The following is a 23,401-nucleotide window of genomic DNA, read 5'->3' on the forward strand; positions in this document are numbered from 1 at the left end:
AGGTCAGGCAATCATAATTATTATGGGTGATGAAGGAGCTTCTGGGGTTGTTGGGATAGCCCACTCATCCAAACACGTTCTGATTGGAGAACCTTCTGGAAATTACAATGGAACTGCTCTTATTAGGTGGGTACATCACTTATTTCTCCAAAGAAAGGACAGCAGTTCAGTTTGAGAAGCTGTGAGACTCCACATTTGGCAAGCATTTCTTGAGAGCTGCATTTCATTATCACTTCTAAAATGAGAACTATTTTTAAAGTTGGACGTGTGTTTTTAAAGGAGGGCAGAATATGCTATGTATGTATCAAGTCCGTTCAGTATGACTGGGGAGCCCCAAATATAATTCTTAGTCTTCAGATTATTTACAAATTTTATTAATTAAAGGAAAAAGAAGAACTTCTTTCTAATTGAAAGAAAGGAATCAATGACATTTAAAGATTAATTTTGTTTTTCAGGGCTGGTTCCTGGACAATTTTTTATTTTGCTATGATGGTTAGCAAAACCAAAGTGGTAACTTGTTTTTTAGCTGAAACAAGGTACAATTATTTTGCTACAGTCAGTCAGCTGAAAACAGGAGAAAGAAATGAAGATGCTACCATACCTTCAGAGACTTTATTGCAGCCTTTCAGTGCTTAAAGAGGCTTATAAGAAAGATGGAAAAAGACTTTTTAGCAGGGTCTGTGGTGATAGGACAAAGGTTAATGGTTTTGAACTTAAAGAGAGCAGTTTAAAATTAGGTATTAGGAAGAAATTCTTAACTATAAGAGTGATGAGGCACCTGGAAAGTTGTCCAGAGGAGCTGTGGCTGCCCCATCCCTGGCAGTGCCCAAGGCCAGGCTGGATGGGGCTGGGGGCAGCCTGGGCTGCTGGGAGGTGTCCCTGTCCATGGCAAGGAGGTTGTTACATGATTGTTAAAGGTCCCTTACAACATAAACCACAGAATATTTCTGTGGTTCTGCTGAAAAAGGAATATGAAACTTTATCCTGGTAGAACCTCAAATATGAGCAAAACGCCAGTTTCTCATGCTGCCCTGAGACACACGAAAGATAAAGGGATGCTTTCTGCAGCAGTAGTTGTGCCATATCATATTAGGTACAGGCAAATTTTTGCTATGACTTAGTTAGCTGATTTCATGAACAGGATTAGGCTTTAGTTTTTTAGAGAACCAGCAGATCACAGTCTTACTGTAGTATTCTAGTGGCATAGTGGGTATTCTACCCCTTAGAAACAAATTGCCTGGGGGCATTACCTCTCAGTCCCGCTTTGCTTCTGCTACACACAACTGTTTCTCAAAAAAGACAATGGAACAAATAACATTCAGTTTTCAGTCCCCAACTTTGGGCTGTAAGTGTGAGGAAGCTTTCGTGCTCTCTGGACATACATAGCCTAAGATGCCTTCCAACATAAGGAAATAAAACAGAACTGCAGAAATGTCTCTCTGAAGACAGAATTGTAAAGTGAGCTATCACATTAGAACTCATCTTCACAGTGCTAATAGCATTTCTGTCATGCACAACGATGTGATACACTGTCTCTAGACTGAATATTAACTATTAAATGTGGAAAATAAAATCTGCATTTCTGTTCTTATCTGCAGCCTGACACGTGGCCCAGGAATTTTTGGTGAGATCTTAATATATTGGAATATAACACCTCCTCATCACACGGAATTTACTGAGATATCGGGGACCTTGACAATGCAAGATAGGCAGTCTGCAGCCGTTGTTCTCATACAGGTATATATAACTTTTACATGAGCAGCTATTTTGAGCACTTCCTTTAATTTAGATAGTTACTTGGTTAGAAGCTAATTATAAATGTCACCCAGGAAATACTTTAAATATTTCTATCTTTCAATATTTTTTCTCTCCAGGCTGTAGATGACAACCATCCTGAGGAGAAGCGTCACTACCAGTTTCAGCTAACCGGAATCAGTGATGGAGCACTCATAAATGAATCCAACAGCAAAGCAAATATCACTATGGCTGCCAGTGATTTTCCTTTTGGAGAATTTACATTTTCAAGGGAATTAATGCAAATAACAGAAGAAGACAAATGGGTACTAGATTAAAGTTCCTTCATATGTAAAATATGCAAAGATATCAGTATTCTTGCTATTTTCTACAGCTAAGCTTTAGAAGAAAAATAAATCAACAGTTTCCTGCATTTATCTTAGCACAGTCTCCTTGATGGTCATCTGTGGTTTTGGGAGAATTTTAATAACTCTGAGGAAGACTTCCATCTACTATGTTGCATATACTCTGTATTTATTAAAGACAGATATTGTTATCTATCAGAATCTATTGAAAATATACCTTTAGAACAGTCTTCTAAAAGCAACTATAACAGAAGAACAAAGCCTTTTTTTTTCTTTTCTTTCTTTATTTTATTTTTTTTTTTTTTAAATAGTGCCTTTTTCCCCTCAGGTTAACATCACTATTGTGCGTTCCAGGGGATGCTATGGCAGAGTGCGTCTTTGGTTTCAGATAATAAATGGGACTGCAGAGGAGGGAATTGATTTCACTCCCATGGTAAGGGAGTTGTTGTTTGAACCAGCTGAGGACAGTAAAATGATTGTGGTTGAAATTCATGATGATGACATTCCTGAAGGTCCTGAAGACTTTTCAGTGATGATTACCGAAGTGGAAGTTGAAGGAAGGTAAAGATAAAATCCTCTGTTGAACACAAGGTCGATGACAAACAGAAAAACATGCTATATATGGGATCTCATCTAGCTGTCTAAAGTCACCACTGGTATTCAGCTGTTTTACTGTAAAATTTCATAAGACAGATCATGATAGAAACGATTATCTCAGTTTTCTCAACATTAGCATATACATTTTGCTAATTGAGATTAATTAAAGATAAAAGTCCATATGTTGCATCCATTCCATGAAAAGTACACTTTGTATATTTTAAAAGGTACGGAAACAAGTTTTGACAAGATTGTCATACACACTGTGATAAGTAAAATATGATTGTTTAATTGGGATATGCTTATAAAGTTACAAATACAATATGTGGTTTAGAAATACCAGAAAGAATATTTTCTACCAAAAGAGAGAATACAAAAAATACAGTGCTACATCTCAAGCAGATGTAACAAAATGGGACTTTCAGGTCTGCATGGTAAATACATTTCTGTTTGGTTTCTTTTTACTTACTGTATATAGTTCATCATCTCTTGCATCCTGTCAAAAATATAAGTGATTATTATTTAAAATGAAGCACCAGATACGGTGTTTCTTCCCAACCAGTAATACTTGTAGTAAATCAGAATAAACAAGCATTAAGATAACTCTCACAAAGTTTCATGATAAAAAGATAGTAGTGCCATATGTGGCTGAAATTACACTGGCATATTCCTCAGGAAGTTGATGTTTAAAATCATATTTTTGTACCTGCAACTATGAAGTCTAATGTTAGAGTAAGTATAGTTGTCATTTATGGAAATCCCAGGTTTTTATATTTTTCTGTCATATCTGAAAACACTACTGGGCTGACGTAATGTCCTAATTTAGAATGGCTGACAATTTGGAATTTCCACATTGCACACGAATTCCAGTAAATATGCAGTGTCTGGAGTTGCTGTGCATCTCACTTCATATGCGTGAATGAAAACTAAAGCCTCTGTATTCGTGATGCAGTAGATTCTCCTATGTGTGAATATGTTACCAGGAATAAAAATGCACATGTGGCAACTTGTCACTGTGTGGAGTTCTGTTGGTGTGCAATCAAGTTTTGTAAAATTCTGGCCCTTTAGCTTTTTTAATTTATGTTTCTGTAAGAAGTTGTACTAATATCTTGTATTGACAATGACTGTATTAGGAAAGATTATCAAAGTCTTGGATTCCAACAGAGATGTACATACACAGGGCATTGTGATAGCCATGTCATAAGATAGCAATGGGATTGACCTTTGAAAAGAATTACCAGTTAAGTTTTTCCTGATTCAAGATCTTAATGCTTCATTTTGAAAGCACGCTGTCATGTGTAATGCATAGGTGTCACTAATAGCTAATCTTTGCTCAGATTATGAGCTCATTAATATTTGCTAGAGTTTCAAGTTGCATGAAGTACTAACAGGAAAAAAAAAAAAAGATAAAATGAGAAATAAAAAAATGAAATATATGTATCTGGAAATAAACTACTATTTTTAGATGTATAATCGTTTGAGAAGGTGTGGCCAGAAAGTCTTCAGTGATTGCACTTGGAAAATAGAAGTATTTGTGGTAATCATTAAATTGTCATACATGCATCTTAAAACTTTAACATGATTTTAAATTTTTCTTTTCTTTTATTTGCTATATTCTTGCAAGTGGATTTGATTTTACCATAAAAGAAAATGGTCTACAGGTGGATCAACCCCCTATAATAGGAAATATCTCCACAGTACGAGTCACTATAGCAAAAAGTGACAATGCAGAAGGCGTCATAGAATTTGATGCACAGTACATCCATCTACAAGGTAGGTTTACCCTAAGTTTTCAGTGTAGCTTAGAAGATAAGCCTGGGACCAGGTCACAAATTTTTGAGTTACCTTTTAACATCTACACTGAGTTCCAATACAAACTATATAAACATCTGTAAATAAGTTCTTGACTACTTTTTCTTCATACTTTCTGTCACTGTAAAAATAGTAAAAGCATGACTGTGCAGATTTATTTACTTTTTTCACTTATATACCTAGGGCAATAAGTTCGAGAGTGAGGGCACAGGAGGAAAAGACCACTAAACATTTCATTGTTTTTCATCATAAGAACAGAATTGGTTCTCATTGCATTCTCAAGTTGCATCTGGGACTTTTAAACACTAATGCTGAAACTAGTTTGGTATTTCTAGGTAGAAATTACTATAGGAAGTTATAAACATTGCTTCACTTACATATTTCTTTGTTTATATTTTCATTAAGAATTTATAACTAATGTGACTTGATATATATGCCCATGAACAACAATTGAAACCTCTATATTGCTCCCTTGAAGATGATAAAAACATGTAAGAAATGAATTGACCTTTCATATCAGCAGCAATAATTTCATTCCTTATCAGTATTCTGATGGGTCCTTAACTTAGCTCTATTTCAGGTTGCTTTTGAATATTTCTTACAAACCTAAGCTATTCCCAAGGTGGTAGTCTCTCTGCTTAATTAACAGTTTAAAAACTATTAAAAGTGTTGTTCATTTATCACATTGAGTAGACTTTTCCATAATCCTAAAGATTTGCTTTTACATAATCTTTGAAGATTAAATGAGCTACTGTAATATGATAACGTACATTAAAGTGTAATATTTTCTTTTAAAGGAACAGTAAGCTGCCATTTGTACAAATGAAGTTATAGCAGAGTAAAACACTTTTTTTTTTTTTTTTCCTATTACTGATTTGGTTGTTAGAAGATACACTAACCACTGACTAAAAATTTGAGTGGGAAAAATGTGTGATGAAGTTTTTAGAACACAAACCTCATTTCATCTTGATTAAAGAAGCATGTGCTACTGTGCTACAAGAAACATCTGCTTGCTGCTTTTAAAGCGGTGTTAGATGTGTTGTATTCAGTTTTCAACAGTAATGCTTACAGTAGCTTCAGAAAATCATGTTAGTGAGTGGTATCCTGTTCTGAAAGGTAAATGGACTTCTGTACACAATACTTAAAAGATTTGATATCACATACCTGTGATAACTTTTTATCTCAATTATTCTTGCAGTGGAGGAAGATGCTGGAGTAGTCATGATTCCTGTTGTGAGGAAGCGTGGAACTTACGGATATGTAACGGCTGATTTTCTTTCTCGAAGCATTTCTGCACTTCCCAATGGTGTTGACTATATAATCCACAATACCTCTGTCACTTTTAATCCTGGCCAGAACCAGACTTTTATATACATCTCTATTATTGATGATGAAGAAAGGTAATTAATTTTTTTCTGATGTTTGTTTACTAATTTACTTTTTAGAAGTCTTTTTTATTATTATTATTTTTATTTTTTGAAATTAGCAGTATGCTTACACGTAGAATGAGAATTAAAAAGCAGATTCATAGAATAGAATGAATTGCTGCAGTGCTTCAGTGCTGAGAATGCAGTGCTGCAGAAGATTACTGTAGTGCTGAAAAAAGCATCTAAATATAAAGGGAAAAAAAGCCATTACTAATGTCTCATAGTTCATTTAAAACTTTATGCAAAACCAAGATATTTTGTTACATTATCTGTATTATTAGGTGTTAATAGTACTACTGTGAATAATAAAATATTTTTCACTGCTTTAAAAAAAATCAAACCAATACATTAATTTAACATGAATAGGAGGAACGTTATTTTTATTTCAGATACCACTGTTCTGTGCAAATGGGAAGAATCTTCTGTAGCATGTGTACATATTTGACTTCATATCTTCAAACAGATCCAATCGGATGTCTTATTGAATTACTAGGTATATTTTAACTGTTTTTTTCTTGACTACCTAATAATCTTTCTCTTTCTCTCCCTCTCTTTTCTTTTTTCTTTTTTTTTTTTTTCTTCTTTTTTTCTTTTTTCTCTCCATACAGTGAATTTGCAGAGCAATTTGAAATCCAGCTCACAGGAGCCACTGGTGGAGCAGTCCTTGGGCTCCACCTAGTGAGCCAGATCACTATTGCTAAAAGCGACTCCCCCCAGGGCATTATACGATTTCTCAACCAAAGCCGAATTACTCTTCCCAATCCTGATATACCCATAGAAGTGTCCCTGGTGCTGGAAAGAACTGGAAGATTGTTAGGAGACACACAGGTAGGCCCTCACTGTCAAAGACTCTGCATGCTTTTCAGTCACTAGGTCAAAAAACTCTTGCATTTTCCTTCAAAAGCTTGTGACTAATTCGTGGTGGGATAATTCCAGCCTTTTTTATCCATTTATTGTAGTTGCACTATAACAGAAAATGTAGTTAAAGTTTTCTTCTGCTTTTTTTTTTTTTTTTTTTTTTTTTTTTGTCTGTTGTGCTTTGTTTTAAACTAGCTTCTATCTCTGTAACTCTTTCACAAGTATGGTTAATTTCACACATTCAGTTAATTCAGTTGAATCACTTCATAAAGCAGGTCATTTTTTTCAGTAAATTGTTTACTGTGAATTTTCTAGTCTTTTTTTTTTTTTTTTTTTTTTTTAACTCTGTCCCAAACCACTGAAAAAGAAAGGTATAAACATGAGCTAAGGTAGGTCTTTCACAGTCTTGGCAAATGACTGGAACATTGGCAGGAAAGACCATGAGCTCTCCCTCTTCCTTTGTAAAATTTACTAGAGTCTTTTTTGTCTTTTTACTGGAAAGTAAATCTGAGAAAACTGGAAAACAATGAAAATGACCAAAACAAAAATAACATTAAAGTGTTGAATATGAACTCCTCAAAACCAAATCTTATTACAGGAAAATTCAAAAATACTAGCTTTTAATCAGGCTGAAAAAGTATGGATAATCATTTGAGGAATTAAAAACTTCTAGCAGATTGCTAAGTAAATGCTTGTGATTTTAGGTCTTCATATGACATTTCATGGAATGAGTACTCACTTGGGGAGTTTTGCAAAACAAATTTGGAAAGAGAGAAATAGGAACTGTCCTGTATATTCCCCATTATATAGTAAAGAAATTTCAGTTTCTCTTCTTGTCTATTTATTAATATTAAAAAATTCATAAACTGGCATTGTAGCAATCTCTTCACAATTTACTTTTATAATTTGTTGCATTTATTTTTCTAAAGGATAGTGTGATTTCCCAGAAGCAATTCATTAGCAACAGTATTAATAACAAAGATATAAACATAGCTATTTACCAGATTCAGGTTTTTGCTTGTCATTTATGGTACTTCCCCCTTGGGGGACTGCTATAATATATCACCACTATATATATCTAAGACTGATATCTTCCACAGATTAATTGGGACATTTTAGGACCCAATTCAGAAGAGGTTTTATCTCCTTTGAATGATGACATTGGAGACCCTGTGAATGGATCATTTTATTTTGGGGAAGGAGAAGGCGGTCTGAGAACTATTAATCTACAAATCCATCCTCATGAAGAAGTTGAAGTTCAGGAGATATTTGTTATTAGACTGAGCCTTGGGAAAGGTGAAACAGAAATAGATCCTAAGGCAAACAATGTTACACTAATAGTAAGTCATTATTGCTTTTCTTTTTTTTTTTTTTTCTGATACCTCTGTTGATACTGGTATTTATCCTGCAAAACTTTAAAAAATTAATCATACCAATTGCATTGTCTGTCATTTGGCTGTCTTGTTCCTTGTACTACTCACACGTATTTCTAAAGCTTTAGTTCTTAAAGAAGAAGAAAATAAAAAGTAAATAATCTATCAGTAATAATTGGTACATAAGCCCTGACCTGGCCCTTTTTCATGCAGAATTTTGTTGGAGCATGGATTGGGTCTTCATTCCTAACTGACAGTGTGTTCCCTGTTTTGACTTCTACCTCTCCTATAGCTAGCTTTTGTAAAAGAAATTAGAAGATCACAGAGCAGGCCAGATAGGCAGGAGAGACATATGTTGGAGAAGGCAGAGGAGGTGTCAAGGGCAAATACTTGCTCTAAGGATACTGCAGTTAAGGAAATATTTATGAGACTTCTTATGGAAGTCAGAAAAAAAAAAATCTTTCCTATAAACTGGACTTATTAATTTTTCTTGTCTGTAGAAATGTATTGATGGAATTAGCTCCTGTTTCCACAATCTCCTCATGTTCTCTGTCAGGGACCTAGTTTTTTCCTCGGAATGGAGTGTTTCACCCTGCATGCCATTGAATTTTATTCTCAGTAGGAACTGACATTTGTGCAAAGCTAACCCAGGGCAAAACACTTTGATTCTTTATGTAGCCTTTAGGTCTGGCAGAATTACATCGGTGTCGTGAGAACACAAAACCAACCAAAGTGACTGCTACTCGGGTTGCTGGTTCTGTATGCATACTGTTCCCTCCATTTCTCTTCAGGTCTTTCGAGGGCAGAGGGCAAACTTAGAGGGTACACTGGATTTTTAGTCCTTTTCTGAAAGTTTTTATTCACACCAAATTTTCAGAATAAATTTGCAGCAAGGATTTCTCATAAATATACTTGTCTGCTTTTGTCATTTGTTTCCATCAATCAGGTTTGGGCAGGTTTGCTGAAAACTGAAAAGGGGACGTGTGGTTTTTCTTCTGTGTCTTGCTCCAGGAGATACGTTTTCCAAATCCTTTCAAAATTAATTTACTATCAAATGTATTTAGATGATTTTTAAAGTACAAGTTGTTTACAGTTGAGCGAGGCTAAACTTAGTGGATAGAATCATCATTGACCTTTATTTTTATGTGAAGCTTCAATTAATTAAAGCCCAAGCTTGCCTTTTTATTGATAACCTCATTATTTTGATGCCTGCTCAGTTTAGAACCTTCTTAGAATTCTCCAGGTATCACTGTAGGATCTTCTCACAGAAAAGCAAGTTATCCACAGATTTTATATAACAGTCTTGCTTCATGTGCATGTGAGTGTGTGCTTGTGAGCTTGGTATCACTCCTTTCTGATATCCTGATGGTCCTGTCTCTGTCTGGTTTTATTGTCATTGTTCTCCTCATGGTCTCTATTCTAACTGTATTCTTGAATCTTAAGAGAGAAAACTCTTTACGAAGAGCTGGTAGATACATGTGCTGTAGAACCTGGCAACAAAAATCTTAATGCCTTCAGCAAGAATATAACTCAGTCTACATTTCTAATTCTTTGTTTGCTTGCTTGCTTTTTTACAGATACAAAAGTTTGGTGATCCCAATGGAATCGTACAGTTTGCTCCCGAATCGTTGTCTGAGAAGAATTACACAGAGCCCTCAGCAGTGGAAGGGCCACAAAGTATTCCACTGTTTCTCAGACGAATTCAAGGCACTTTGGGAAACATAACGGTACTCTCACTCTTATTGTTTTCCTAATAAGCAGTACAACCTGAAATCATCAGTATGAACATATGGAGGACAAAGGAAATAATTTTTCCGTGCCTTTCAATTGCTTGTTGCTCAAATTCATTATTGAAAAGTTCTCTTGTTGACTGACTTTAGCAAGGGGCTCAGATTCAGCACTTGTGGTTTGGAAAGTCAGATTCAGTCTCCTCACTGATCAAGAAAAAAGGGAAACAGTAATGCATTGCTTGTCTCTCTCCTTTCTCTGTCCGTCTCCCCTTGTGCTTTTGATGGGAGAACAGAACAGAACACACTTTTTAGTAAGCTTTATTTGAGACCCTCGCAATTTACTTTTTTTCCAGCTGTACCTAAAGGTAAGAACCTTTTTTGAACCATCACATTGTTACTTAACTAAATTATTTTAGAAGTCTGCATTTTTAACATTTTTTTAAACATTTTTTTAAACATTTTTTTAAAATCATTATTTCAATTAATAAAAGCATCTGATGTGTTTAATGAGGACTCTTGACCACTTTCTCATGTGAGGAGTCTCGAAAGGAGGAAAAACAGCAAGAATATCATGGTGTAAAAATAAAAATAATTTTTGAACACTGTTCAGAGATTCTAGTGAGTTTTAAATAAATCTTCTGTAGATATACAGATGAGAAAGTTATATTTTTAGAGAAATAACACACACGCCTTTTGCAAGACAGCCTGTATGTCTCTTTCTGTGCATATCTAAAACAATTTCTAATTTATCTACTTAAAGCCAATCCATTCCATATCCTCTCTATTTTGAATATTGAATATGAAAGTTTCTGATTCTGTGGGTAATTTTGTTTTCTTCTGTTTTGTTAACTTTTTAAACTCATTTCAGGTTTACTGGGAAATACATAGTGAATCTGACATCACGGGTGACTTTCTTATGACAGAAGGATCTGTTGTCATTGCTGACCAGCAGAGTACAGCTGAGATAATTATCTACCTGTTACCTGATGAGGTTCCAGAATTGGATGAGAGCTACACAGTGCAACTGATTTCAGTAGAAGGTGGAGCAGATTTAGACCAAGACAGAAGAACTTCAAAGATCAATGTTTTTGCAAATGATGATCCCCATGGGGTGTTTGCCTTGTACTCTGATCAGCAGTCGGTATTAATAGAGAGAGATCTTGATCGGTATGTTCAGATCAATGTAACTCGGAATGCTGGGGCATTTGGAGAAGTGGTCATTCAGTACCAAATCTCATCTCATCACAAAGAAGCACTAACTGCACCTGGGGATGAAGAGGGATACCTCGCCGTAAAAGATGGTGCCAGCTTTGGAGTGAAAAGAGTGCCAATAAGCAGCCAGGTCTGTATTATCCTTTTAGATTATTTGATATCTGTTGTTTACTTTTGTCTTAATCACAATATAAGTCCGTAATAAGATAACTAGAGTCAACAGAATCCACTAGGAAGAAACATCAAAGAAGGTTTTTTAATATTATGAATTTGTGGAATAGAAGTGGAGTTAAATATATTTTTACATAATCTTACAAAATCACTGTGGTGCATATGTTCATATATTCATTTTTTTCCCTCCGTCACTGATAGGCATTATTATCATTTTAATATTTTATTATTATATGCATCCAAATACTTTCTCAAGTTTCCATTTTGGATTGTCAATAGTGATCACGTGAAGCAGCAGATACGTTATCTTCAGTTCTCTGTGTTGCCAGTTAGTTATTGTTACCGTTTTACATGCGTACTGTGGTGAATCATCAGGATTAAAATCAATTGTCAGTCACAATTTATTAAAATGGCAATAGTTGCTTTACAAATTCACAGTCTAACAAACTGCTGATCAATCACATTCACAACATTGATGTTTAACCTGTAGTTCTTTTGAGAAAGGTAATCAATAAAATGCTTGTCTTGAAAACACAGCTTTTGTATGCAAGTGGAATAAAAGAGGCACGTTGGTCTGCTGTTTAATTCTTTGAAGTGGTGGATCTCATGTTTTAGTGGAATTAAATTTTATACCTTTTTATTTAAACTCTCTCTTTCAAAGGCATTTCTTTTACCGGGCTTGAATTTTACTGTGGAACTGATTAATGTAAGCCTGGTTAAGGGAGGTGCCAAGGATGTGCCTAAAATATTAGGAGAAGCAAAGTCAGCTGTTCTGCTTATTCCTGAGGAAGCTGCCAATTCGCAGGTCAGTATGACATTTCAGGCCAAAGTATAGCATGGCTACCACACTGCATTACAAAAAATAACTGCTGTGAGGATTCAGTTGACACCATAAAATTTTTGCAATTGCAGCCAATTTAATGAGTGACTTTTCCAGTTATTACTTATACTAAGCATTAACTTTTCTGGAAATGTTTTTTTAAATTCTTATACAAATTTGCTAGTACTGCTAGTCTCTTCATCTATTAGTTATGATACATATTTTTAAAGTTACAATAAATAATGTAAATATTATGGTTAATTTATATTTTTGTTTATATGAAATGGAAGTTCTGAGACTTAAAGGAAAAAGAACTAATTCTGGACAATGTTTTCCTTTAAGTTCAGCTGCCCAAAATTAGATTATGGCATGTATGCAATAGTATGTGCAAAAAGAGGTGGATGTCATGCTGTTTTTTAAAGCAGATAACAATGTATTTGGCTAATCTCTGAGAAATTCTGCTTCTGGCTACTTTATAAGATAGTGAAAAACAGAATCTGTGTATCCTGATATAGTGTATATGCTTCAGCTACTTTTTAGGTATCAGGCAAAGACAAAAGCACACTGAGCTTTTGGCCCTCACATTTTGCTTATATTTTAATTACATATTTTTTTTGTTCTCAAAGCCTGTTCTTTCATTTAACTTATAATTAAACTCAATTTAAATGGTTTTACTGTAAATATTATATACTATCATATAATATATACAATTATCAGTGCTTTTAGAATGTGAGAATTATCCTTTTAGCCCAATCTGCTTCTTAAACTGAAAGAAAAGTAGATTACACTAGCAAAAATATTCCCATTAACAATTTCATATGGCAACAACTTTGTACTGGATACACAGTAATTTATTCTAGCTTTATGCATATATGTGTAGTAATACAGCTATTACTGTATTAAGGGTATTTGTTGTAAACAACAGACACAGAATGCTATGTTTAGTGTTTTTAGTAATGAAATCTGAGTAATATTTGTTAATTTCCCTGAGATCTCATTCTCAAAAATCTCAGATTTAGCGGGACTGTTGAAGACTTTTCAAGGGAGGGAGGAAGGGGGAGAAAGAGAGAGAGAAGTAGAGAGAGTACATATGATATCTATGTTTGTCACAACTATGTTTATGATTGTGAAATGCCTGCTTCAAAATATGTAGTGCACTTGCACATATGTTATTGCCTGTTCTTATTCAGTTTTCTCTATCCAAATTGATGTTTCCACAGGTTGGCTTTGAATCTGTTACTTTACGACTTACAGACATTGTAGCAGGGACAGGTCAGGCTGTCATAACCAGAAAGGGTGTTTATGGCTCTGTAACAGTTAACTGGATTTCTGGATACCCACCAGACCTGATCACTGACTTTGCTCAGCCAGGCAATATTACTCCAACGTTTGGTAAGTACTCTCTTGAGAAAAGAGCTGTGAAAGTGGCTTTAGTGGTGATACCACCTTTCAGTTATTGGTACCTATACACGTTTCCTCTATTAATGTAGCATGATTAGGATGAAATTGTATGACCTGATTTTTATCTGTAAGCAATATTTTCATTTTATGAACAACAACAACAACAAAAAAAAAGAGTTAAACTTCACAGATACATGTCTGAGAGGTAAGCACAATGCTGTACACTGATGGACAGCTTTATATAGAAAAAATCCTTGTGCAGATTTCTTCTTCCTAAATGGAGTGGAATTGCCTTTAGAGGCTCTGTCTCAGTATATTCCCAGGTAAAATGGGGATTCCTAGTTAGTGGTTTTGAATTGTGTTCTCTTTCTTGTGTCTCTTTTATTTCAGGTACTGTTCTATTTTCACCTGGTGAGAAAAGTAAAGTAATCTCATTTCAGGCTACTCCAAGCATAAACAAACATGAGTCATTTGCCATCTCTTTAACATCGGTGCACAGCAATGCATCTGGTGGGGCTCGCCTGAGGTAAGGCTATTACTCATAACCTTTAAGGGCACAGATACTGTAAGAACCTGCATGCAGGAATATGCCTTATACAAATCCCTTTAAATTATAAATAGGTAGGAAGATGTAGTGCCTTTTTTGATAAATTCGTAAATCTTGTCTCAGCTGGAATCATATATCAGTACTGCAGACCTGACTTTATCAGGACTGAGGCTTGTCTCAAATTCCAGTCTGTTTCATGCCAGTGGAATCCATGCTGTCTGGGACATATCTCAGTCTATGGGGACAGTTAAGAAAACAAAGGACAGCTTTAGCTAGGAAGCTGAAGAATTAAAGGGACTCTTAAATTTTCATTAGTATCCCTAAAAATCCATAGTTAGATAATCTAAGGTAACAAACACTGTTTTAGATAAATTGAAACAAAAATCACAGAATCAATAAGATTGGAAAACACCTCCAAGATCACCTGGCCTAACCGCCCCCCTACTACCAATGTCACCCACCAAACCATGTCCCCAAGCACCCGGTCCAACCTTTCCTTGAACACCCCCAGGGACGGTGACTCCACCACCTCCCTGAGCAACCCGTCTCAATGCCTGACTGCTCATTCTGAGGAGAAATGTCTCCTCATTTCCAACCTGAACCCCCCTGGTGCAACATGAGGCCATTCCCTCTGGTCCTATCACTAGTTACCTGTGAGAAGAGGCTGACCCCCCCCAGCTTCCCACCACTCCCTTTCAGGTAATTGTTGAGAGCAATATGCTTAGAAACTACTTCATTCATTTTATATACGTATGTGCACGTGTGTGTTCTTAAAGGCAAAACCATTACTTTTAATGTAGCCTTCCAACTCAGCTAGGCTGTTATCTTTTCTTCAAATTACTTTCTTTTCGTTCTTCTTTATTTATTGATGATTTATTGATTAAAAATGGTATAAGATGAATGGACCTAGAACAAACCTGTGTATGGAGAAATTTTCTTCTTCACATTACAATTTTACTGGCAAATCTGAAGGAAGTAAGGAATGAGCTGGATGGCTAAACTTCTTGGACTGACCTGTTCTCCTAGGCCTGTATGTTCTGTGGACTGGTGTCCTCAAAGCACCTATTTACCATAAAGTGAGTTAAAAATCTTGAGTGTACAAGAATGTTTTGTTGTTTTTTTTTGGAAACTTCAGACAAGATGGAGTGGGAGGCAAAGCTGACAATTACTTTAAAGAGTTTTTGACTCCCTTAGTGATGGAACTTTATGGATTTTATTAATGAAAATTGCACACTGTAATTGCAGTGCTATTTGGTAACCCACAGCACCAACTAATGGGTCAGTTTTAGAGGTAAGTGTAAGATCCAAGGTTTAGTAAAGGCTCTTTTGAAAGCAGAATAACCCAGTTGTCATTTCTGTGCTTTTTTCTCATAGAAAGGAGGTATATTTTATATGAACAAAATCGAGTTCAAATTGATATTGCTAATGGGGTTCAAATCTGGAAAAAAATACTATTAGTAATATTGGGAGGGAAAGGCTAGTACTTCAAAACCCCACTCTGTAAGTCTTAAAATAGCTTTCATACTTCTTTTGCTTCCTAATTAAAATAGTAGATCTGCTGACATTGGTTTAGTCCACAGTTTTCTCCTCATACAGAAAGTGCATGCTATGGTTAAAACTATTATTACTCAGAGTGGCTGTATTGCAGTATGTCTTCCTGTATTGTATCCACAGTACAAATACATGATATATTCCTTTCCCTCTACATTTTCTCAGGAAGGCCTTATTTAATTTACCCTTTATTCTGTATTCTGTGTTGACTCAGGATGTGTTAAGCTTGTGGAAGGCTGTTTGACACAATCATTCCAAAAACATTTTTCACAGAAACTTTTTACATCTTGCCTTGTATGGCTGCTATTTCTTCCCTCTACTATTACACATTTTTCTTTAAATTTGCTTTCTTACAGCCATTACTGGCTGTTCAATGGAAGCTGTTCTGCTTGGGTGTTTTAATTTTTGCATTTCATGTTTGCTCACTCAACTTCAATATCTTTTCTGTTTCAGGTCAGGATTTCAAACAGCTGAAATTGAGCCAATGGGGATCTTTCAGTTTGCTCTTAACTCAACATCTGTTTCAGTTGAAGAAGATGTTCAGGCAGTCATACTGCATGTCCAAAGATTGTTTGGTTTTCAAAGTAATCTCACTAAACTGACATATCAAACCACTCCAGGAAGTGCCAAACCACTAGAGGACTTTAGACCTATCTATAATGGAGAGCTTATATTTTTACATTTTCAGACAAATGCCACAATAGAAATATCAATAATCGATGATGCTGTTTCTGAAACGGAGGAATTTTTTTTTGTAAATTTGACTGCTGTGGAAATTTTAGATTTTCAACCTGTGAAACCTGACTGGGGTCCACGTTTGAATCCTGCTTTCAGTGTTGCAACAGTTAATATCCTGGCTAATGACATGCTTCATGGAATACTGAGTTTGGGGCCAGAGTTGATTTATATTGAAGAAGACACAAACAGTAGTACTCCCAATACAGTAATAATTAGTATCAGAAGGACCCAGGGCTTTACTGGTAATATTGAAGTAACTGTTAAAACTTTTGGTGGAGTAAGTGCACAGAGTGGAATACATTCATATCCTTTTGAAAATGCTTATAGAAAATCAAACTTCACGTGGGCAATGGAAGGAGAAGATTTTGAGGAACAGTCAGTCTCTCTGACTTTGCTGGATGGAGAAACAGAAAGCAAGGTGTCCATAAAAATTTTTGATGATGATGAGCCTGAAGGACAGGAATTGTTCTATGTTTTCCTCTCAGATCCTGAATGTGGAGCTCACATTGTGGAGGGAAAGGATGAACATGGATTTGCTGCTTTTGCTACAGTAATTATTGCAGGTAGCCTTTTTTTTTTTTTTTTTTTTTTTTTCCCAGAAAATAAGTAAATATGTCAGACCTAAGTAATAGTGAGTAACTGTAGGTGCTTATAGCAATTTTTATGTGAATTAGCAATATAGCAATTTTTTATGTTTTGTTTTATATGTAGTGGCATCACATTTTTTTGTTTGGTTGTTTTTTGTCACCTTCACACTGGATGGGGTTTCTGTGACGTGTAAAAACAGGGTAATGTGTTTTCACGTCTTGATACTGTGTAATTCAACTCTGCAGTTATCCTCTGCTTCTGAAGATGGAAGATAAGACTGTGCTTGAATAGGTATTTAGGAAAGAATTTGTCTTTCAGTCACTGCACACTGCTGTGAGAAAGCTCCAATTTCTGCTAGGTTTTAAAAACTTAGATTTTCAATATCTACCAGACTTCTCCACTGCATATAAACTAAGTTTGACAGCAGTGTAGATTGAACTTCTAGAAACTAATGGGGAATTGGAACACACTAGGCTAATCAAGAAAATTACATGTAAGATACAGCATTTACTGGAAGCTTTGTGTATTCAAATTCTCTTAACAATGCAAGATAGGTGTGGGAACAGATATTAAACTTTGCTGTTGGGTAAGTGTATGCGGCGACCAAAATTAGGTATGCAGGAACAGACCATTTAAAATGGATGTGCACAGCTTCGGAAATTCACCACACAAGCAATCAACTGGCCATACATGCAGGTTAAACAAATAAGTGTGTGCATAAACATGGGTGGGAATTTGAACTTGTATCGAATCCCACAGAAGTGTATTACCATGTTCCAGAGTTACACCCCGAGTACAGCGTGTGCGCAAAGTAAGACAGGAGACAACTCGGTTTAAGAAGCATCAAAGGATCTATCTGCATTTAACTATATAGATAGAAAGATACCACAGATTGCATATTTGTGCATGCATAAAACGAGACACTGTTTCTGTTAATGGTTGGTGTGTATGCTGATGTTAAACACGCGCTGCATCAGAACTAGGTTGCCTTCCCATATGCAGAGCAACAACGCCAGTTGCATAAGGAGAAATCCTTTAGAAGTGAGATTTTATGGGACATTGTGAAGAGGCATTAGTTTCCTTTCATTAGCCCAGGATTTATTTTTTTTCTTTTTTCTCCACTGCTGCTTTGCTGAAGCTATTTATATTCTCATGAGAACAATACAGTGTTTTCCAGCTCCACAGTTTCTTGCACTGAATTAAAGATTTAGGAGAAAACCTAGCGTAGCAATTTGGGAAAATGAATGGAATCAACAACATTCTGGGTGGGCTGAATAAGGGAGCTGAAGTCATGTCCTTAGAAGCCTGTCTTTATTCCATAACCAACCATGACAACACTGCCTATCTAAGTGCACAATGATGTCCATCTCTGTTTAGAAATAATATGTTTTAACGGGTATGGTAGATGTAAAATAATATAGCTGAGACCGAGTATGAGTATCTCATAAGGTAATTATAAGTATGTTTTTTGAAACTGTTCTTGATTACTGTAACACCTTATCTCTTGAAGTCATGGGACAGAAATTCAGTTGCTTTGCTGAATGCTGCTGAAAATAGAAGCTTATGTGCAGGGGTGCTGCCAGGATTCTTATAAGGAATTTACTTTCAAAACCTTCTGCTCTGTTGGTTAAAATAAAATGTAGAAATGCCAACACTTGAAGTTCTGGATAAATATGGAAAGTAAATTAAGAATAGTAACATTAGAAGAAATTTTCTTAAGGTACCCCTTGGTGGTCTCTTGGTGTATACTTTTGATACCTAGTTTTTATTTTTATTTTTATTTTATATATTTGTTTTATCAGTTGTCCATGTTAAAAATATAATTTAGTCCCAGCTTAACTTTCTTGCTAACTAATTTCTTGGACTGTTTCCTACATAGGAAGTGATCTTCAGAATGGCATTTTGGGATTCATTCCAGAAGTACAAAGTGGTCTTGTACTTGATGAAGACTCTGAGAACAAAGAGGTGCTGCTGATTGTTGCAAGACAACCAAACAGGTGCAGACAACAGCTAATTCAAGTGCTCCTCCCACATGCTTGTTGAATCAAGGATGCTGCTGTTAGCAGAAGAGGTTATCATACAGTTTTGTAATAAATCTTTGCCTTTCAGCTCCTCTAATGATTACCCTGAATTTGGCAAACTGGCTTTTAGATGTGATTAGGTCTGTCGCTTTTATAAAACTGAAATTGAAAACACAAATATGTTCCAACCTACACCAGTAGGCAGCAAAATTGAAAGTTTTGCTAAACATAAAGTATTTACAGTGCTCTAGGTGAAATTAAAATTCTCATCTCACTGGGTAGGAATAGTAGGCTGGAATACTTGAATGAGCAATTAAGAAAATGCTTAAGTGTCAGCACTATGTCTTCAGTCACACAGATACTGTGTTTTCCTAACGCATGTACGTGTTGCACATTTACATGTATTTTAGACAAGTATGCTCAAATATTCTAAGTTCCTCAAGCTCACAGGAAAGCCAGATTCTGTCTGGCTTACCAGGCAAATGTTTACCATAGTATTAATGAAAGTCCTTGGCAACATCCTTGTCTTTCAAACATAAGTGTGTTACTCAGCTGATCTCACCTCGTTACCTAGTTGATTTTGACTAGTAAAGAACATAGTTACCTCTGTGGTTTGTTTCCTAAAGTAATAGTGCTCTCTTTCAGTACATGTTTACTCTTTTGATTTGCTTATAGAGCATTTGAAGATGTGAAGGTCTTTTGGCGTGTGACCTTCAATAAAACAGGTGTTGTCCTTCTGAAGGATGGCATGAACTTGGAGAACGAACTGGTGTCTGTTCTGGGAGCCACTACCTGTGTGGCAGGTCAAACAACATGCAACATCTCCATTGAAATAAAACCTGATAATGTGAGTAGTTTTTGCTCATGTATGTACATCGCAATGTTGCTGAATTGCAGTTTATCAAGATGAAAAAACACCCCTCTGATACAGAGGAATTGATGTGTAGACACAGTTTGAAGATGACAACTTAAAATCTGCTTAGTTCCTTTGCAAACACATTTACTTACAGGCTTCTGTTTCCATTGTGACTGGTAAAAATTCAGGAAAGAGTTAAGTATTTAATTGGAAGAGTAAAATGCAGGTCTCAGATTCCTACATAACAATAACAAAAAACAAAATGGACTCATTTCACTGTGCTCTTAACCTCCAAACAATATTTTTTTCATCTATCAAACCACGTTTTTGTGTGCCTTATGCAAAACACATCCTGCAAGTAATAGCTTTGCATTCAACAAAAATCTTCTAGTACAACTTCTTACTTTTACATGTCTAGTCTTGCACAATGATATGTGTAAACTGCTGATCTCTGACCATCTAGTCACCATCTAGGTTAGAGCAGCCACTTAAGAGATGTTGTGTTAATGGTTCTCATTCTTACAGAGCGTTCAAAAAGTCTGAAACTTTGCAGGAAATTATCCTAGCAGTTAGGTTATTGTCAGAGCGGAAGTACAGGGAACTGAAAAAGACAAAAAGAGGTTTCCCTCATTTTTCTGACTATGTTCTATGAAGTAGTGCAAGATGTAGGAAATGGTGATAAGAGGGGTGCATTCTCATAGTTCAGGAAGAGAGCCATCTTCCTTCTTCAGATATTATTTTTAAATGAAAAAGCCAATGAATAAAATATGTACAGTAGTGAGACACAGGCTGCCTTGCTGAGTAAAGTGGAATTTTGAATCCATAGTCTAAAGGAGTGATATCATTATTTAATGACAGCAGTGCAGCAGCTGCTGCACCACGATTGTACCACAAGCAAGTGCTGATCTAACAGGTGCTAAAGGAGGGCAGAAGGTCCCTATGGCATTCCAATAAATTGGTGCCTGCCCTCAATTGGTCAAGATCATTCAATTTAAAGAGTTACTTAACAACAACTTAATTAAAATATATATGTTATTTAATTCCCCAAACCCTTGCCATTTCTTCTTCCAGTTATAGGTAGTTTATAAATTAGTAACAAATATATTACAAAATGATGAAGTAATAAATACATTCAATAAATATTTCACATTTTATGCCGTAATGTATAGCATTCTGGGCTTTAAAAGTTTTGGCTTAGTCAGCTATATAGACTTTGTTAGCTAAGACATGACTCTAGCTTTTCTAGAATTAAATCAGGATTTCTAAAAAGACAGAGTTGACACAAAAAGCTGTGCTCACCAAAAAAAAATATCTTCAATGCTCATTTTTTTTTTCTTTTTTTTTTTTTTTTTCTGTAAAACTATTGTCTTGTAAAGAATTACTCTTTTGCAAGTTTTCTTCTTTATGAGTGCATGTAATAGGTACAAATGACATACTTCCAATTGATTTCTGGAATCTCAGTAATGAGATACCTATTTCTAAACACCTTATGTTTCTATTGTAGGTACAAAATCAAAGATGAGACAGTGTGTGTCATACAGAATTTTACTATGTCTACCTTATTTTCAATAGACAGGCATAAAGAATACAGAGTTGACTAGATTGATTCTTTGACAAATTGATGCTAAAATTTAATAGCCTGTGTTTACAGACAGAATATTTCTCTATGTCTTAAACCTCATGAAGGTTGGAGCACATTTCAAAAAATATGCTTTTGATAAATTTTATCACAAGTAATTTGCTCTCTATAGGTACCTTAAAGGAGGCTGTAGTGAGGTGGGGGTTGGCCTGTTCTCCCATGTGTGTGGCGACAGGACAAGGGGGAATGGGCTAAAGTTGTGCCAGGGGAGGTTTAGGTTGGATATTAGGAAAAACTTCTTTACTGAAAGGGTTGTTAGGCATTGGGATGGGCTGCCCAGGGAAGTGGTTGAGTCACCATCCCTGGAGGTCTTTAAAAGACGTTTAGATGTAGAGCTTAGTGATATGCTTTAGTGGAGGACTGGTTAGTGTTAGGTCAGAGGTTGGACTGGTGATCTTGGAGGTCTCTTCCAACCTAGACGATTCTGTGATTCTGTGATTCTGTAATTCATTGCACATACAGGATAATGCATACATTTTTTAAAGTTGGAAGTAACTAGTAGTAAGCCTTATAATGATATGAAAATCCTCCCTCATTTACAGGTACCTGAATTTGAAACATATTTTTTTGTTGAGCTGTATGCTGTAAGTGCAGGAGCTGCGTTGAACAGCAGTTCCAGATTTGCTTTTGTAACTGTTCTTGAAAGTGATGCTCCTCGTGGTTTAGTATACTTTGCTGTGGGATCTCGTTTTGCTGTGGCTCATAAGAAAACAACTTTAGTCAGTCTGCAAGTGCTCAGAGATTCCAGTACATCCGTAACCACAATGGTTAGCTACAACACGCAGGTAAGACGGACATATTGTTAAATCGCTGTTTATTCTCTAAAGTAAATTTTACTGTAATGAGCATTTGTTTTTTTCAGGAAACAGTAAAACATTTGCTGGGCATATGTAGTCTAGTTGCTTCATTTTTCCATTAGTGAAAAGATTTGCTTTCATTACATTGTCAAGACTATTTTTGTTCATAATACATTTCAGTAGCCCCAAAGAGTCAGGCATTAAATACATTATTTTCTTTGTCCTAAGGCTCTTATGAGAATCCAATTTTTGAAGCTTCAGTCTCTGAAGTTTTTTTAATGATTGGTATGACTATCAAGATTAAGATACCAATCTACCTGCAGTCTTAGGTCACAGATTTATTAATACATAGAGCAGTCTTGTACTCATATGAGAGTACTCATAGAAAGAGTACTTCTATGTTGTTTACTAATTTTGGAAAAAAAATAAATGATATTTTCTGATTGAGAATCTTGTGCTTAGGTGAATTGTATCATCCCCATTCATTTCTGTTTATTTACAGATTTAACATTTGTATGTTCTGTTGACCCTTTTAGCTGTAAATGAATACCTCATTTTTATTGGCAGATGACAACGTTTCTCCTTTAGCAGAAGTAGCACAGGTGCACAGTAGCACATGCTGCAAGAATGCTTAGATTCCTCTAAGTTTGCCCATTGTATTGGAATAGTGCTTAGCCTGATCTATGTTGAGTATGTTGAATGTTATACCAAAAAGGATTATTTCAAGGGACAGTTTTTGTAACAAAGCATTGTGCGATCAGTGTACATCCATCACCATTTTTAATACAAAACCTTGCATTCTATGGCTGTACTGCATATGTAACTATCTTAACTAAATAGGATAACTCAACATTTCCATACATCTATCACACAGTAGCTGACCCCTGTTTTAGTTAGAATGTGTTGTAACAAATTTTCACATTCTTTCCAGCCGAGAGGAAGTGGTTATCATTATATAGATGGTAATTTGAGAAGGAATTTTTAACTTTCCAGTGTGTATTTAGGCTAAAATACACAGAGCAGTTCTTTATTGATTTGTGTTTTTTAGGTAACAATGCAGATTTGGACAGTTTTAAGATTTGAGCATGGCTAAGTACCAAAATATTGGTACTACTGGTGCATATAAAATAAGAGGTTACAGCAGGCAAGAAGTGTAAGACACTG

At 35.6% G+C, this 23,401-nt stretch overlaps 1 protein-coding gene across 1 annotated transcript in view; it reads left to right on the forward strand.

The window, feature by feature from the left end:
• Positions 1-23,401, forward strand: part of ADGRV1 (adhesion G protein-coupled receptor V1) — a 290,567-nt gene that overhangs the window by 104,274 nt on the left and 162,892 nt on the right. The window contains exons 64-80 of the mRNA XM_038170880.2: positions 3-126; positions 1,599-1,737; positions 1,875-2,060; positions 2,428-2,660; positions 4,321-4,469; positions 5,707-5,908; positions 6,544-6,763; positions 7,894-8,133; positions 9,744-9,893; positions 10,765-11,238; positions 11,941-12,084; positions 13,320-13,491; positions 13,891-14,026; positions 16,052-16,899; positions 18,804-18,921; positions 19,621-19,792; positions 21,983-22,225. Coding sequence (XP_038026808.2) covers positions 3-126; positions 1,599-1,737; positions 1,875-2,060; positions 2,428-2,660; positions 4,321-4,469; positions 5,707-5,908; positions 6,544-6,763; positions 7,894-8,133; positions 9,744-9,893; positions 10,765-11,238; positions 11,941-12,084; positions 13,320-13,491; positions 13,891-14,026; positions 16,052-16,899; positions 18,804-18,921; positions 19,621-19,792; positions 21,983-22,225 — 3,950 coding nt within the window. The remainder of the gene's footprint in view (positions 1-2; positions 127-1,598; positions 1,738-1,874; positions 2,061-2,427; positions 2,661-4,320; positions 4,470-5,706; positions 5,909-6,543; positions 6,764-7,893; positions 8,134-9,743; positions 9,894-10,764; positions 11,239-11,940; positions 12,085-13,319; positions 13,492-13,890; positions 14,027-16,051; positions 16,900-18,803; positions 18,922-19,620; positions 19,793-21,982; positions 22,226-23,401) is intronic.

The sequence above is a fragment of the Anas platyrhynchos genome, chromosome Z, assembly GCF_047663525.1.
Source record: "Anas platyrhynchos isolate ZD024472 breed Pekin duck chromosome Z, IASCAAS_PekinDuck_T2T, whole genome shotgun sequence".
In the NCBI taxonomy this organism is placed as follows: Eukaryota; Metazoa; Chordata; class Aves; order Anseriformes; family Anatidae; genus Anas; species Anas platyrhynchos.